A 14,827-nucleotide genomic window follows, 5' to 3' on the forward strand; every position below is an offset into this window, starting at 1 on the left:
CAGTTTTAACTCAGGAGTTACTAAGTGTACAGAAAATGTCTCCCATTCTGTAAAGTCCTTGAACAAATACTTGAGGCAAGGAAACTACTCATTGGTAACATCATATAATTTTGCATTGTTCAAGACATTGTATTTGATTATATGGACCTATGATCCTACTCACAGTGACCAATTCTCTGTTGCACAACATTCACTCCAGCTCATAACAGGGCAGTAATGACTTACAGTAATGACAAAACATATACAATGTTTTGCGTACATTGTATGTTTCCAAATTGGGCCTTGCAGATGAAGAGTTATGCATATAAATATTTCTTCAAGTTTACCATGCAAGCCAGTCAATTTCAAAGTGTATTTTAATTAGTTAACTCACTTCATGAATGCTGTTAATAAACAGATGATGATAAACTGGCTGCTATATGCGTATATGCCATGTATTTATTTAAATAATCCTTAGCTACTTCTATGTAAGAGTCACATCAAAACATTAGCTGATTGTTAATTTTTGCTTGTTACACCAGTGCATTTATACTTATTCCACAACGGCCTACTGTTTGACAATAGGATATGTGGAAGTGTATCTTCTATATCATTCCCAAATAGTGAGAGGATACACAGTTATTACACGTTGATAAATACAGTGGTGATCATATGGAGTCTTAACTGTGCTTGCATTAGTTAACAATGACAACACAGCAGTAGGTATATGATATGTAATCCACACTTTACCATCATGTATTCCAAATATCTTTTACATATTTCAGGATGCAGCAGATTACTTAGGGTTGATTTGTATTCCTCTGTTCTGCCTGCTGGTGCTTTGTGTGTGGTAAAACACATGAGGAAGAATTAAAGAGTCAGAGATTTCCATACTGATTTCTCCACCAGTTTTGCACAGACTATGTTTGCTCTGCTGAGAGCTGCAGATCTGCTGTGAATCGCGAGGGGTGCCCAGGTCAGCCCAGCACAGACCTGAAGGGCTGAGCCCACTGGAGCGCACTGATTGTGCTATCCAAAGCGGTTTGGCTGAAAGCAGCAAGAGCTTAACTGTCCTGCCATCTAGTGGGATCCTCAGCCTGCCAGGTAGCCTGCTTGAATAAACTGAGTCTGGTGATCAAGAAACCTCAAAATCAGCAAAGTGCGAGGCAGCTGGCCTGGCTAGAGATTGAATGTGTCCAGTTTATCTGAGGCACTCACAGGTTTTTACTAGGGGTCCGTGCATCTTGTAAGAGCCATGTGATCCTGAGCATGCAGAAAGGTAACTGCAAACAGCAGTCTCTCATTGCTGAGAATATTGTTCTAATGGATTACGTAGGCTGGGAAAATAGCCCTAGCTAAACACTCTCAGCTACACAGTGCTGTCACTGCTCCTTCCTGGTGTCACTTCCAGCTCACTCCCTTGCACAGTGTCTGCCCACATAGTGTTACATCCCTGCTCTGTGCTTTGGGTCGGGGTGCTAACACCACCACATGACAGTTTTGATTTTTTCAAGGAGAACTATTTCACCTTCCCTACTTGAAGCTGTTCTATACTGGGTAATGATTAGCAGTAAGTGGAGACCTGCTATTTTATTATTTCACTTTATCTCCCTGCTCAGCTGGGTGAGAGCCAGGTCACGCTCACGAGGCCGGGCACGAGATGGCGCCCGAGCCCACGCCAGGCCAGCTGCCGGGCCCTGAAAGTGTTCATTGCCGCGCCCGCCTCAGAAATGGCAGAGTTCGGTTCTCTTCCTGTAAGAACCGAAGGGGAGAGCTGCGGCAGCGCCCCGCAGCGCGGCCCCGGTAGGGACCCACAGCACGCTCCGCAGGGGAGCCGAGCGCAGCCGGCAGAGGGCGCTGCCGCCCGCCCTGCTGGGGCCTCGGCTACCGCTGCTAACAGCCGGTACAGCCGGTCTGCGTCTCGTCGAGCGGGTAGCTTCTGCTTGAAGCATCCAACCAGCCTGCCCATTCCGGTCCTCCCCTGTGCCTGAATTTCATATTTAACGCCATTCAAAGCTTGCATCAATCTCAACGCTGCCTCTCCTCAGTGCTTGCCCCTTGCTTTGCTCACTTAGACCTCCTCACGCCTCCTTATATCCAATATCACCAGGTAGTGCTTTAAACAGCAACCTGAGTGATGCAGTTGACACAACAGAAAGGAAGAGATGCCGTCCAGAGGGACCTGGACAGGATGGAAAAGTGGTCCACGTGAACCTAATGAGGTTTAACAAGGGCAGGTGCAAGGTGTTGCACTTGGGTCAAGGTAATCCCAGATTATCTGGGGAAGATTTCATTGAGAGCAGCCCTGCAAAGAACAACTTGGGGATTCTGGTGGATGAAAATCTGATCATAAGCCAGCTGTGTGCTCTTGCAGCCCAGAAGGGTAACACTGTCCTGGGTTGCATCAAAAGGAGGATGGCCAGCAGGGCAGGGGACATGATTGTTCCCCACTGTTCTGCCCTTGTGAGGCCCCATCTGGAATACTGCCTGGGGCCCCCAGCATAGGAAGGATGCAGGGATGTTGGAGGGGGTTGTTTAGCTTGGAGAAGAAAAGGCTCTGGGGAGACCTCACTGCAGCCTTCCAGTTCTTAAAGGGAGGTTATAAGCAGGAGAGAGACAGACCTTTTACATAGCCTGATAGTGACAGGACAAGTGGGAATGGCTTTAAACTAAAAGAGGGGAAATTTATGTTAATTTTCAGGAAAAAAAATCTTCATTCAGAGGATGGTGAAGCACTGGCACAGGCTACCCAAAGAAGCTGGGCTCAATATTTTGAGGTGTTCAAGGCCAGGTTGGATGGGGCCCTGAGCAGCCGTATCTGGTGGGTGCCAACCATGTCTGCAGCTTGAGCTGTAACCTGAATAGACTGTATTGTGTACTTAAAGTTGCTCTAGAGAAAAGTAGCATGTGATCATGCAAAGAGCTGGTTTTGCAATGTAAGGAAGTGCTAAAATAAGTTTATCCCAGGCATGTCCTTTTAGACAGCCTTCGATCTCTTGACTTCATGGTTTTTTTTGTTGTTGTTGTTGTTGTTTTTAACATGAGCTTTCAGGAGTGGAAATTTCTAGCTAAGTTTATAAAAGATAGAATGAAATACTGATATATAAGAATGAAAATAATTGAAGTTGGGGAGACAAAGGACAGTGAGAAGAGTTAAAAGAGAGAAAGCTGTGTCACTTCCCTCTGCAGTCCTTCATTAAGCAAAGCAGCCAAGCCCATCTTGGCATGAGTGAGTCAGACCTGCTCTTGCATCCTTCCTTGCTTCCGGACTCTGGATGTCTTTAGCACTGGGTGTAGCTCCCACCACCTGCTCAAGGAAGTTTCAAAGGTCTGGAGGAAGATGTTACTAGAAGCCTTGCTGAAATATTACAGAATGAGTTAAGGAGCTTGTGATAAACAGAGGCTCTTGGTTATGTTTACCACGGTCCTATGTTGGAGGAGATATTTTGAAACATGAACATGGATGCATAAATTTAAAGGAATAGTAGATGTATCTATACATCTCCACTTGGCAATTGCTTCAGGACAGTCCTGGAAGTGAGTCCCATGATTATCCAGGCAGGGATACTACATGCCTAGTTTCTTTCTTATGCTTATCTGCATCTTCTCCTGTTGCAGAGTCTGGATCTGACAAAGCATAATCCTACACACATGGCTGGATGTGTCTTTTAAGTCTCTTAGTCTAGACTTACTCATTGTGACTGTCTCATGTGATTTCTTGCATAATACAGGATATGGAACTTCTCTGAATTACTTCCTCTATCACGTCTAAAAAAAAAACCATGTTTGTACCTTTTAATCCAGTTTACAGCTGACAGGAATTAAATGTATAATAAGGTGGTTTTAAAGTTATTCTGGTACTTTACAACAATTATGCACTTTATTTGTAATATAAATTTATATAGACTTAACTTCTACTTAGAAGCTTTCATACCTTTGTATACTAGACTGAAGATCCAGTCTTATTTTAGTTTCTCCAGGGTTAATCTCCTAACAGCAAAGACGATGAGTTTTCCCCAAGTTTGTCTTGTTATTAGTCCTTATTTAAAGCTAGTAATAGGCTATTTTGCAATGCTTAAACTTGCTCTTGAACTTTATGTTTGAGGAAGCTTATATATTTAGACTTGTGAAAACTGAAAAATAATTCGTTTCACACAAACCAATGTGTAAAGCAGGGATATATTTGCACTATGTAAATGAATTGACAAGGAAGGTATTTAATTATATCTAGGTCACCTACTATGAGCTAACATTTCAGAAGTACTTCTGCCTGATCTGTGATAGGCATATTTTCCTTAACAACAGACCCATAAGTTGATAATCTAATTAAATTATTTATCAAGACTGTGGAACTCAGCATTTTTTTTCAAGGTTGCATTAACCATACCTGGATCCCTCTGCCAGTTTAGGACTTCAGAGGAAATGGCTTGTGCCACATGAGAGATTTTGAATCAGAGGAAACAATGCCACAGGGGTGTGGCTTTGGCAGGCTGTGACTCCCCTGTCAGTCCACAGCTGGATAAACAGAGAGGCATCCAGGTAATATCCAAATGTTCAAGACTGCTTATGTTGAATGTCAAATATTCTCAGTAAGTATTAGGCAGCCTCCATGGCATATACTAGGGCTGCAGAAAGATAATATATTACTTAGAGATTACCTGTATCTTTAATACTGTAAAATTTGGATTGCTGATGTTAAAAAGCATTCCCTATCTTTGTTAATAATCACAGAATTGCAGGGCTTGGAAGGGGCTTCAATAGAACATTGAGTCCAATCCTTCTGAAGGTACCCTACAGTAGGTTGCACAGGTAGACATCCACACGAGTCTTGAGTATCTCCAGAGAAGGAGACTCCACCACCTCTCTTGGCAACATGTTCCAGTGCTCTGTCACCTTTGCCATAAAGAAATTCTTCTGCTTGTTAGTATGAAACTTCCTATGTTCAAGTTTTAGGCCATTACTCCTTGTGCTATTGCTACACACCACTGAGAAGACCCTGGCCTCATCCACTTGCCTCTTACCTCCCTTTAGATATTTATAAACATTTATCAGATTCCTCCTCAGTCTTTTTTTCACCAGGCTGAGCAGACCCAGGTTACTCACCCTTTCTTCATATAGAAGGTGCTCCTGAACCTTAATAATCTTTGTAGCCTTCTGCTGGATTCCTTGTAAGAGATCACTCTCTTTTTTTGAACTGGGGAGCCCAGAACTGGACACAGTATTCTAAATATGGCCTTACTAGGGCAGAGCAGATGGAGAAGGTAACTTCCCTTGCCATGCTGGCTATGCTTTTTGTAATGCAGTCCAAGATACCATTGGTCTTCTTGGCCGCAGAGTAATACAGCATCCTTAGATTCTGCTCCACTAGTATTCTCACTGGTCTGTTCTGAACACCAAGTTTACACAAGTCTTCCAGAATCGGTCAAACTAGAATCTAGTCAAACACAAGTCATCTATTTGGCTTAAACATGTGCACTATTCTTATGTTTATACAAATTGCAATATTTTAACTTAGCGTGTTCACCCTATTTGTATGGCTTCAAAGTTTCATTCAGAGTCACTATTGCCCCTGCAATAATCATTTATATATTTATTTCAACCAAGCTAACCTCGCACTTAGCCAGGCTGAAATTGTACAAGAGCTGCTCCAAAAGTAATGCCTCCTATTTTATTATGTTGGCCCACAATGTCAGAGGTGGATGTTGGTGGTGTCTTTTTCACAAGGCATTTCTCTCTTTTGTTTAAACAAGGATTTCTGAAGAGCTGCATATCAATAGAGTAAACCTAGTGTTTTTCGATGACTCACCAAAAGCACTTAAATTGTTTATTTTTATTAGCTGGATCAGCAAATCTCTTAGACAACTAGAGAACATATGAGATAATTTTAGTTAAGGACATTCTACTGCCCTCTTTGCCATTAGATATTTCTCCAGCACCAAAAATCGAATCACACTCAGCCCTGAAGCTACATCACCCCATCTGACATAATAGCTACTAAACTCTAGCCCTTTCTGTATTACATGGACATCAGAGCCACACAGAAGTCACATCAGAGGCTTCATACAAGGTTAGAGAGTGCTGAGAATACCCTAGCCTGCTCAATGTAAATGAAAGAAATATTTACTTTCAGATACACGTTATTTTTGATTCACTTAATTCATATGTAGCTCCCTGTGTATTTCAGAATGCTAAGAGATTCCTCAAATTCCTGAATCAGTTGGGACCCTGAATCATGCTGGTTTTCAATGAAATTTTATACTTACAAGGCCTTGGTGTTTCAATATTTGCTTTCACATCAGAGGAGTTAGGATCTGATATCACTTTGCATACATGAGAGCATGTGAAAATGTTCTCCAGCTGCAGAACCTTTGCTGATCCAAACACAAAAATGTTTCAATAATGCAGTCAACACTGAATTATCTGAAATTCTTATAATGTAATATCTCCTTAACTATTAACCAAACTCTACTCTATAGAGTAATGTCTTATTCCTGGCTATTGTACTACAAGGATGTGAAATGATAGGTTTAATTGAGTTGCTTTAGGAAGGGAACTCCTCCTGTGTTAGATCCACAGAGAGACTTGCAGAAGACTAGATAAACCTTTCTTCAAACACTATTTCTTCAAACACTATTTGCACCAATTTTTCTACTTTTCCATAATCAATATACTAAGCCTTTTGTGATTGGCTGCACTGATTCGTTTCTCAGCTGCTCCCAGCACTGAGTATGAGGTATTCATGTATAACAACTGCTTGGTCAAACTTTGCCATCGCAGTTGCCTGATGACAGTTTTGTGCTGCTCTCCTTCTTTTTTTCCCCTTGAACAAGTGAATTTTTTTAAGGGCTGAGTGGAGCTGACCTGAGGCTGCTCCTCTATTCTTGGAATGCCTGAGGACATGTGAAGCAGGACTTGAACACGAGGGAAGAGTAGCAAAAAGCAGGTTTTGTGTCCTGTATTCAAAGGTTGAAGGTTAGACCAGTCCCACATTCACCCTAAATGACCTTTGGGAGCCAGGGTTACTCATTACATAGTGCTGTCTTGCTACAGTATTTTCATCTTTCAAGTTGTTCTTTCACAGAGATTTCAAATGTGCCTACTTGACACTGCTCAAGTGGCGTAAAGAGTTCAGTATAAATGAGAACGTCCCCAGGTGGCCAGAGGGAAATCTCTGGAGATACCATTCATCACATCAGTTTTCTGTGCTATGGCATATGCAGTCTGTTGAAACCTTCACAGTCTCCTCAGAGTAACAGGAACTCTAAGCTTGTCTCTTATGCAGCAAATTACACAAGGTCAGTATATTTCATACTGCTGTGTGATTCCAGAGAACAGAAAAGCATTGCTATAGGCTTGTACTAGCTGTTGACATGAACACATCTCTGGCATAAAGACCTACAAGACACGGCAATGGGAAGTGTTTCTGGCTGTGGTCACCCCAGAAGATGTCGGTAATGCAACACTTCCTCTTTCTGGTTTATCCTGCTCCCAGATCATCACCACCATAGACAGGTGGGATCTCACCATCATAAAACCTAGAGCCATGACTTTGGCAACCTGACTAAGAAGCAGAGGGAATGTGGACATTTTATCAGACCCTGTTTAACATCTAAAGCATGGTGCAAAGTGTGAAAGTGTTATTTTTACTGAAGACTAAATACTTGTCTTAGCCAAGAATGTTGAGAAATCCTGGTATAACTGAGCCATCAGTGTAGGTGTGATTGCTTAAATTAGGTTGGATCCTGAAGTGGCTGCCTCCCGGGGGTCAGGCTGCAGTGCTGCAAAAATGAATATACAAGACAGAAGAATTTTTGAACAGTCCAGCTACCAGCAGTGGCATTGCTTCACTTTTACGAGTTTTCTATCCTGCAATATCCATGAGGCTGTTTCTGTGCAACAAGACCCAGAGAGTAGAAAGAGCAAGGAGACATCCCAGGGCTCTCTGCATTCGCGAAGGATCAGAAGCAGCAGCACCAGAAGGATCAGCGGAGACTCCAGGGCTTCTGCAAATAGTATCTATTTGAGCATATATGTCCATGATGCTCTTCCTCTCCCTGTTTTTGATCACAAGTTGAAAAGTCTTGGAAATACAGCTCAGAAGAGTTGAAGACTCCCAGAAATAAAGGTTCAGAAACCTCAGAAACAAAGAAAGTTGGACATAAACCAAGGAGCTGCGGGAGGGCATGCGTAACCACTGACACTTTATGTCTCTGCCTGTACTTCAAATAAAGGAGATGGAAAATTAAAGAGAAGTAGTCCCTACCCTTAGTTAGGCTATCAAGACTAACAAAACTTGTGTTTTGTGATGTGAGGAATTAGGATTGTATCCCTGGGGTGCAGAGAGGAGTTAATTCTTCTGAGGACAAGTAAAAAGTGATAAATCAAGCATCAATGCCCTAGACTAAAAGAAGGTGCCACAGCACAAAAGCCTGAAAGAAAAGCTAATGGTGGCCTAAAAATACTGTTGAGAAGACTAGTAGTTATTATGGCTGGCCCAGGTAGACAGTTGTTGAGGTTTTATTCCCAAATCACAGAAAACTGCCTTCACTTAGCCCCTGAGCTTTGTTGTGAGAACTGAGAGCTAGAATCAAGGCTGTGGAATCCGCTCGGGAAAATCGCCCAAAAACCTTGTCCTACTGAGCTGGGCAACCTCCTGCAAGACACAAAAGGGACAGGCCCCAGATGCTTCTAGTGGATTTCAAAGAATAAGTAGAAGAAAGAAAACTCTCCATCCAGATGGAAAAAAAATAAATAAAAAAAATTCCCGCCGCTGGGATAATGATGCCGCCCTGCGGGCGCCCCATCACCGTCGGCCCCACCAATCCCCGGGCAGCCCGATTTGCCGCGGGGCGGGGAGAGCCCTCCAAGCGGGGCGGGCAGACTCCGGCCCCGGCCCCGTCCGGCCCTGTGGGCGGCTCTCCCGCTGCTCCCCTCCCGCCGGCCCCCCGCCGGGCGCGGACTTTAAATGCGGGACGGTGAGGCGCCTGTGGTGTTTCCCGGCACTACGACAACCGCTGTCATGGTTGAGGCATTCTGCGCGACGTGGAAGCTGGCGGACAGCCACAATTTTGACGAGTACATGAAGGCGCTGGGTAGGTGCTACCGGGAGATCCGGAGCCGAGAATATGCATCACAGTGAAATACAAAATAAATCGGAGTCCTACAGAAGAGCTATCGGGGAGAACGAGAGCCCCCTGCTCCTTGCCGGGGGTGCCCGGGTAGCTATGCGGGAAGCTCAGTGTCGGGATGGCTGCCCTCAGCCTGCTGCAAGCAGCCCCGGGTCACGGGAGAGCGTGGGATAAGAGCTGAGCTGCTGCAGCTACGCGGCAGACAAATAGAGATAAGCGTTGTGCCGGGGCATCACCCGGGCGGCCCCGGCCCCGCGGCGTTGCTCGGGCTCTGCGATGGGTGATCCAGCGCCGCACCCACGTGGAGGGACGGGTGTGCGGGGATGGAAGCGAGACGGGAAGCAGCATCGCACTGCGGCGTCCCAAAGCTGTAGAGCGGGGGAAGAATTGTCTGCGCCTGTGTGTGTGAACGAAAGGGTGTATATAAAAAAAAAAAAAAAAAAGAAAAAAAGCGGGTGATGATTTCTGCTTTTCCCTGGCGGTGTAGGAGTGGGGTTTGCGATGCGGCAGGTGGGGAACGTGACTAAGCCCACGGTGATCATCAGCAGCGAGGGGGACAAAGTCGTGATCAGGACTCAGAGCACTTTCAAAAACACAGAAATCAGTTTTAAACTGGGCGAGGAATTTGATGAAACTACCCCCGACGACAGAAACTGCAAAGTAAGTGACCTCTCGTTCAGAGAATCCCTTCTTTTCTCCCCCTTCCCAGTGATATCCTTGCACGGTGGGGTGGAAGGGAAAATGTCACTGCTGTCGCAGTTGTAGTGCTGGGAAGGATGGGGGGAAAAAGACAGGATTGCATTGTATTTGGTGACGTGTGCTGGGTCTTTTTTTGAATCAGTGTGTTGTGTTTTCAGCCCCATTTCTCCTGTCCAGTGCCGAGGAGTTTTTTTTTTTCCATTTTTCTTTACTTTTGACACAAAGACCATTTAGTGTGACCCTTTCCAAAATGGAGGAACGCTTCTCCCTCTGTCTTTAGGGGCTCAACATAAATGTTATCCCAAAGCACATCCAAAATGATGGTTCCTGAGAGACTAGAACTCTAAAGAAACAATTTTTTTTTTTTTCCCATTTTTTGGTACAAACATGAATTGTATGGATCCCATCCTTAAAATAAGGATGATTCATGTACTTTGCTTTGCCTGCCTGGGACCACTTTATTGTTGTAGGTCCTTGTATCTGTTGAAGAGAATTCCATTGAGAAGTATATGCTTATCCTGTGAGTAGAATTTCAAATATCCCAGGTAAATGAGTGTTTGTATTCTTTAATATCTCACAGTCAGTTGTGACCCTGGATGGAGACAAGCTAGTGCATGTACAGAAATGGGATGGCAAAGAGACAAACTTTGTAAGAGAAATAAAGGATGGCAGAATGGTAATGGTGAGTACAAAAGTCACAGAGCATTCATGTACACCACTAATGCTCCTCCTTCACATTTGCCTCAAGCTTGTGAATTTCACAGGTATCTGTAACACAGAACCTAAACCCAGGGTGAAGCTAGTGGACACTTCTCAGATCATTACTTTTTGTTTGGCATCTTGCTGGAAAATTGCTGATGGCTCTGTAGCTCCAGGCAGGCCAGTCTGTGGGTTCTCGAAGTGCATCCTTTCTAGAGTTCATGGAAATGCCCAAATGAATATATATTGCAAATCACAGTTTTAATACATGCATTTATATATAACATAATTTCTTTTGAGTTGCGAAATATAATAATCAAGAATATGTAGACAATGCTCTGTTCAGATTTCTTTAATAGCTTGTTCTGTATATGCACATGTAAATAATAGAGAATTACACAGAACAAGTATTTCTCCAGGAGAATAAAACTTCAGTACTACAGGAGGTAATAGCTTTTCCTATTTCATACAAAAGGACTTATTCTCCCTTTCTTGTTTAAAAATGTTTAAAATAGCATTTGTACAAAAATAAAAAAAAGTAATTTTTGTTTTAAGTTTGTTCTCTTGCCGAATTTTCAGGAGTAGGAGTATGGGGTGAATAAGTGGCATAAGTTACTCTAATGTCCAGGCTGATTTTCATGGCTATGTTTGGTATACAGATGTATCTTGCAGGGGAAAAAAAAAACAAAAAACAAAAAAACCAAAAACACACACACAAAAAAAAAACAAAAAACTTCAACCACAGTAATGTGTGTAAATTGGCTGTTGGATGAAAACAGTTTGCTTTGTTTTCTGAATACTTCAGAGAACACTCTTGTGGATGGAGAATTCCAAACAACAAAAACTTCTTATGGTCAGTGCAACACAGTGTGACAGTGGTTCAAGGAAAACTATGTGCTTTGTTTTTTGGGAACATCTACATGCATATGCAGGAAAGCATTTCCTTCAGAATTTGAATGCAGTTGGAGGCAGTATTCCACTTAGTGAAATACTCAAGCTTACATTCTGCAGTCAGTGTTGTACACTACTGTAGAAACCAGAATACTTGGTAGTTTTAGCCACATGAGTGTATAGGGTGCATTTATCTTAGTATGAGATTCTTCTTAAGTGTATGCTTATGTAGAATAACATAGAACATGAAAATAGAGAAGTTAGCTTTAAAATTCTACGTTTTGCAAGTAGATCAGCATTGGCAAAATAAGTATTAAATCTTTTTCAAACCAAAGCTGTATTTGAGAAATTGTATTCACAAAATTAGAAAGCCATTTCTGTCCTTACCTTGGTTGTATTGCAAAAGTGCATTATGAGCTTCTTAGGTTTGAAAGCAAGGAGAAAGTTGGATTTATTATGGCACCTACAACTTTGAGATTTCTCTTGTTACTTACTTAAAATATCAGTAATCTTGGCAACTTATTTATTATGCTATGTAGCTTATAGAGAAATCTTGTTCTTGTACAGACTTCTTAATGTGTTAGCCATTACAGAAAATGGTTGAGCATCTAATACTTCTCTTTTCCTTGCAGACCCTTACCTTTGGTGATGTGGTGGCTGTTCGCCACTATGAGAAAGCATAGAGTTCACCTTACCAGATGTTACATCTAGTGGATGGATTAATGTACTGTCCAAAATTGAAAGTAGCTTAAATGTACATTTCTGACATTGAAAGGTTAATAAAGAATTTTTTTTCTGGGAGGGGGTATTTTTTTTTTTTTTAAAGAAATTTTTGCCATCAAATTGGCAAGCTTTTGCTGTATATTGCAACAAGATAAAATTTGCATAAAAACTCTGAAACGTTTTGTTTTGTTTTTACAGTAAATGAAATATATTTGAGTTGTTTTAGAATGGAGATCCAACAAATTAAAAGATTTTTTAAACTTGTGCTCCTTTTTGTGTTTCTTGGGCCAATAGTCCAGTGTTTTAGAGGGAGCTGCTGTACAAGTTCCTTTTTTCTCAGTTGAACAGCAGAAAAACATAGTCCATGCTGCCCCAGTGATCTATACTATGTGGAAAATGGAAAAGTACCTTCCTACCACTGAAGTGGCTTCTTGCTGAAGAAATCTAAAGCCCTAGTAGGCAAATAGGTGAAAGGCTCAACCCAGTTTCAGCTAGTCTCTTGGATCTTGTGATCTGGGACAGGCTGAGGTCAGCACGTAGATAACCTTTGATATCGTTTTGGTTTTAATAGTTAAGAGAAGTTTGTTTTGTTTCAGCAAAACAAAACACAGCATATATACAAAAGACTGGAGTACATCAGAGTGCAGAGAACCAAGTGTTTCATAGGGTGAGAGGAAAGAACCAACGTGACAGGGTGGGTCTGGGGGAACCACAAGCACAAAGCTTGCCTTTCATCAGTCTCCACAGGGCTGGGAAGAAACAGGGGAAATAGTATCAAACAAACCTTTTGGGCTTCTTCTTCCTGTGCTGTAGTTTTACAGCTAATATGTAATGGGTGTAATAATAACGTGCACTCTGAACAAAAAGAGAAATCAAAACTTTATCCTGTGTAATATTCCCTAACAGATTAGTATGGTGGAAGAGTGCCCTACTTTTCAGCTTATTAGGAACACTGAAATGGGTTGCTGGCATTACAGGGGAGCATAGTTGGAAGATCTCATGTTTTCTAGTGTGCTGACCCATGACCCATTTTGATATGCTGGTACTATACCCTCTCACCCAGGCTGAGGGAGCACAGCACTCAGCTACTTGGGGCTGTGCAGGAGGGGGCCCAGTCTTCCAGGCCTCATCCTGCAACTGTGCTTCTTTTGATCTGCTCCCAGTGTCATGAGAAGTGGCCTCCTGCATCCATGTACAGCATTCTTCCCTTCACTTTTGCTTTTTCAGAAAAGGAAAAACATCAGGGTGTTTATCTCTTATGGAGAGCAGTATAAATGTAGAAGACTGAGTCTTCAACTATAAACAATCATAAATACATTTTAAATGGTGCGTATTGCTAGCTTTTAAAATCTAGGAGATGTCTTCTTTCATCAGAGAAATGAAAACTTGTTTCACTGACATAGGGAGCTTCATTCTCTGTGTTTTGGGCTGCTTCAGGTTTTCTATAGTACGTGTACTTGAGCAGCGCCTTCTGCCCTTAAGTTTTTTTTGCCCAGTTACATTTCAGTCTCTGCTCCTAATGCTGTTCCCATCCGTCTGCCTGTGCAGCTGCCTCCCAGTCCACACGCATTCACTGTGTGACTGCATTCCTGTAGCCCTTGGAGGAAAGCAGGAGCAACCTTTGTCACAGGTAGTGCAGTCTAGGGTTCCCCCCCGGTAGGATTCATGTTCCTGATGAGTGATGAGACCATGAAGTAAAAACCCACAGTTTTGTCACATTTAGAAAAGGAACAAAGGGAGAGATTGTTAAAACTTGCTTTATACGTTGTTAAAGCTTGGTTTAAACATTTAATGGTGGATATTTTACATTGCTGCCACTTAAAAAAAAAAAAAAAAAAAAAAAAGATGGCTTTTTTCTATGTTCTATATGTAACATGTGAAACCATCATTACTGACAAAGTATTTTGCTGTTCTAAGAGGAACAGTGTTAACGCCAAAGTAAATATGGGTAAGAGAAGTGGTGGTTGGGAAGTGCCTGCAGCACTGTGGGAGAGGAAAGACCACGGAAATGCCGAATGAGGGGCCTGCAGCCCTGCCAGCCCTGCCTTTGCCAACACCGGAAAGCAGAGCCATGCAGAAAGCACTCGCAGTGGGGGACCCTGAGGGGCAGCTGGGGATTCTTGACAGCTATTCTGATTTGCTAACCAAACTGACACTGAGCCATTCACAGGAGGCTGTTCCTTAGCAGATCTTTAACCACGAAGCAACAGGGACTCAGCAGCAACAGGGACAGCTTACAGTACGCCTCAGCACTTTCCTTAATAAAAATAGTATACTTTTAATACTGAAGCTGTATTCCTCGACTTTCTTAGATGTATGTTAAGCAATCAGAAGCAATTTAACGTGTATACTAAAAGAAACCTTCCTTCCATAAAGATTCTGCAGACGTTTTAAACTCCTGTATGACTCCCGAGCGCTGCCTGCACACAGGGACGAGGCCTTCCCTAGGGCTGCAGGCATTGTGGGCACGCAGCACCTCGGCCATCAAGGTGTTTTGCTTGACCAGAGCCATCAGGGTGAGGCCAGGCCGTGCTCCTGGAGCAGTGCTTGCTGGCAACGCGGCCAGGCCGGATGCCCCTTTTGGGAATAAAGGAGGCAGCCCTGGACGTCACAGCGATTCCCCGGCACCGAGCAGGCAGCCCGGGTTCAGGCGCCGCTAGCACCGGGGCGGAGCGCGGCGGCGGCGGCGGCGGCTTCCGGCGGCCCCG

At 43.1% G+C, this 14,827-nt stretch overlaps 1 protein-coding gene across 1 annotated transcript; it reads left to right on the forward strand.

Moving 5' to 3' along the window:
- The first annotated feature begins 8,931 nt into the window (after nt 1-8,931).
- FABP7 (fatty acid binding protein 7) lies at nt 8,932-12,296 on the forward strand. The gene is made up of 4 exons (XM_042887609.1): nt 8,932-9,071; nt 9,595-9,767; nt 10,387-10,488; nt 12,029-12,296. The coding sequence occupies exons 1-4, from the start codon at nt 8,945-8,947 to the stop codon at nt 12,077-12,079; spliced, it is 453 nt and encodes a 150-aa protein (XP_042743543.1). The 5' UTR covers nt 8,932-8,944; the 3' UTR covers nt 12,080-12,296.
- The last annotated feature ends 2,531 nt before the right edge of the window (nt 12,297-14,827 follow it).

This window comes from Lagopus leucura, unplaced genomic scaffold, assembly GCF_019238085.1.
Source record: "Lagopus leucura isolate 7727_CA_CO unplaced genomic scaffold, USGS_WTPT01 Super-Scaffold_73, whole genome shotgun sequence".
Classification (NCBI taxonomy): domain Eukaryota; kingdom Metazoa; phylum Chordata; class Aves; order Galliformes; family Phasianidae; genus Lagopus; species Lagopus leucura.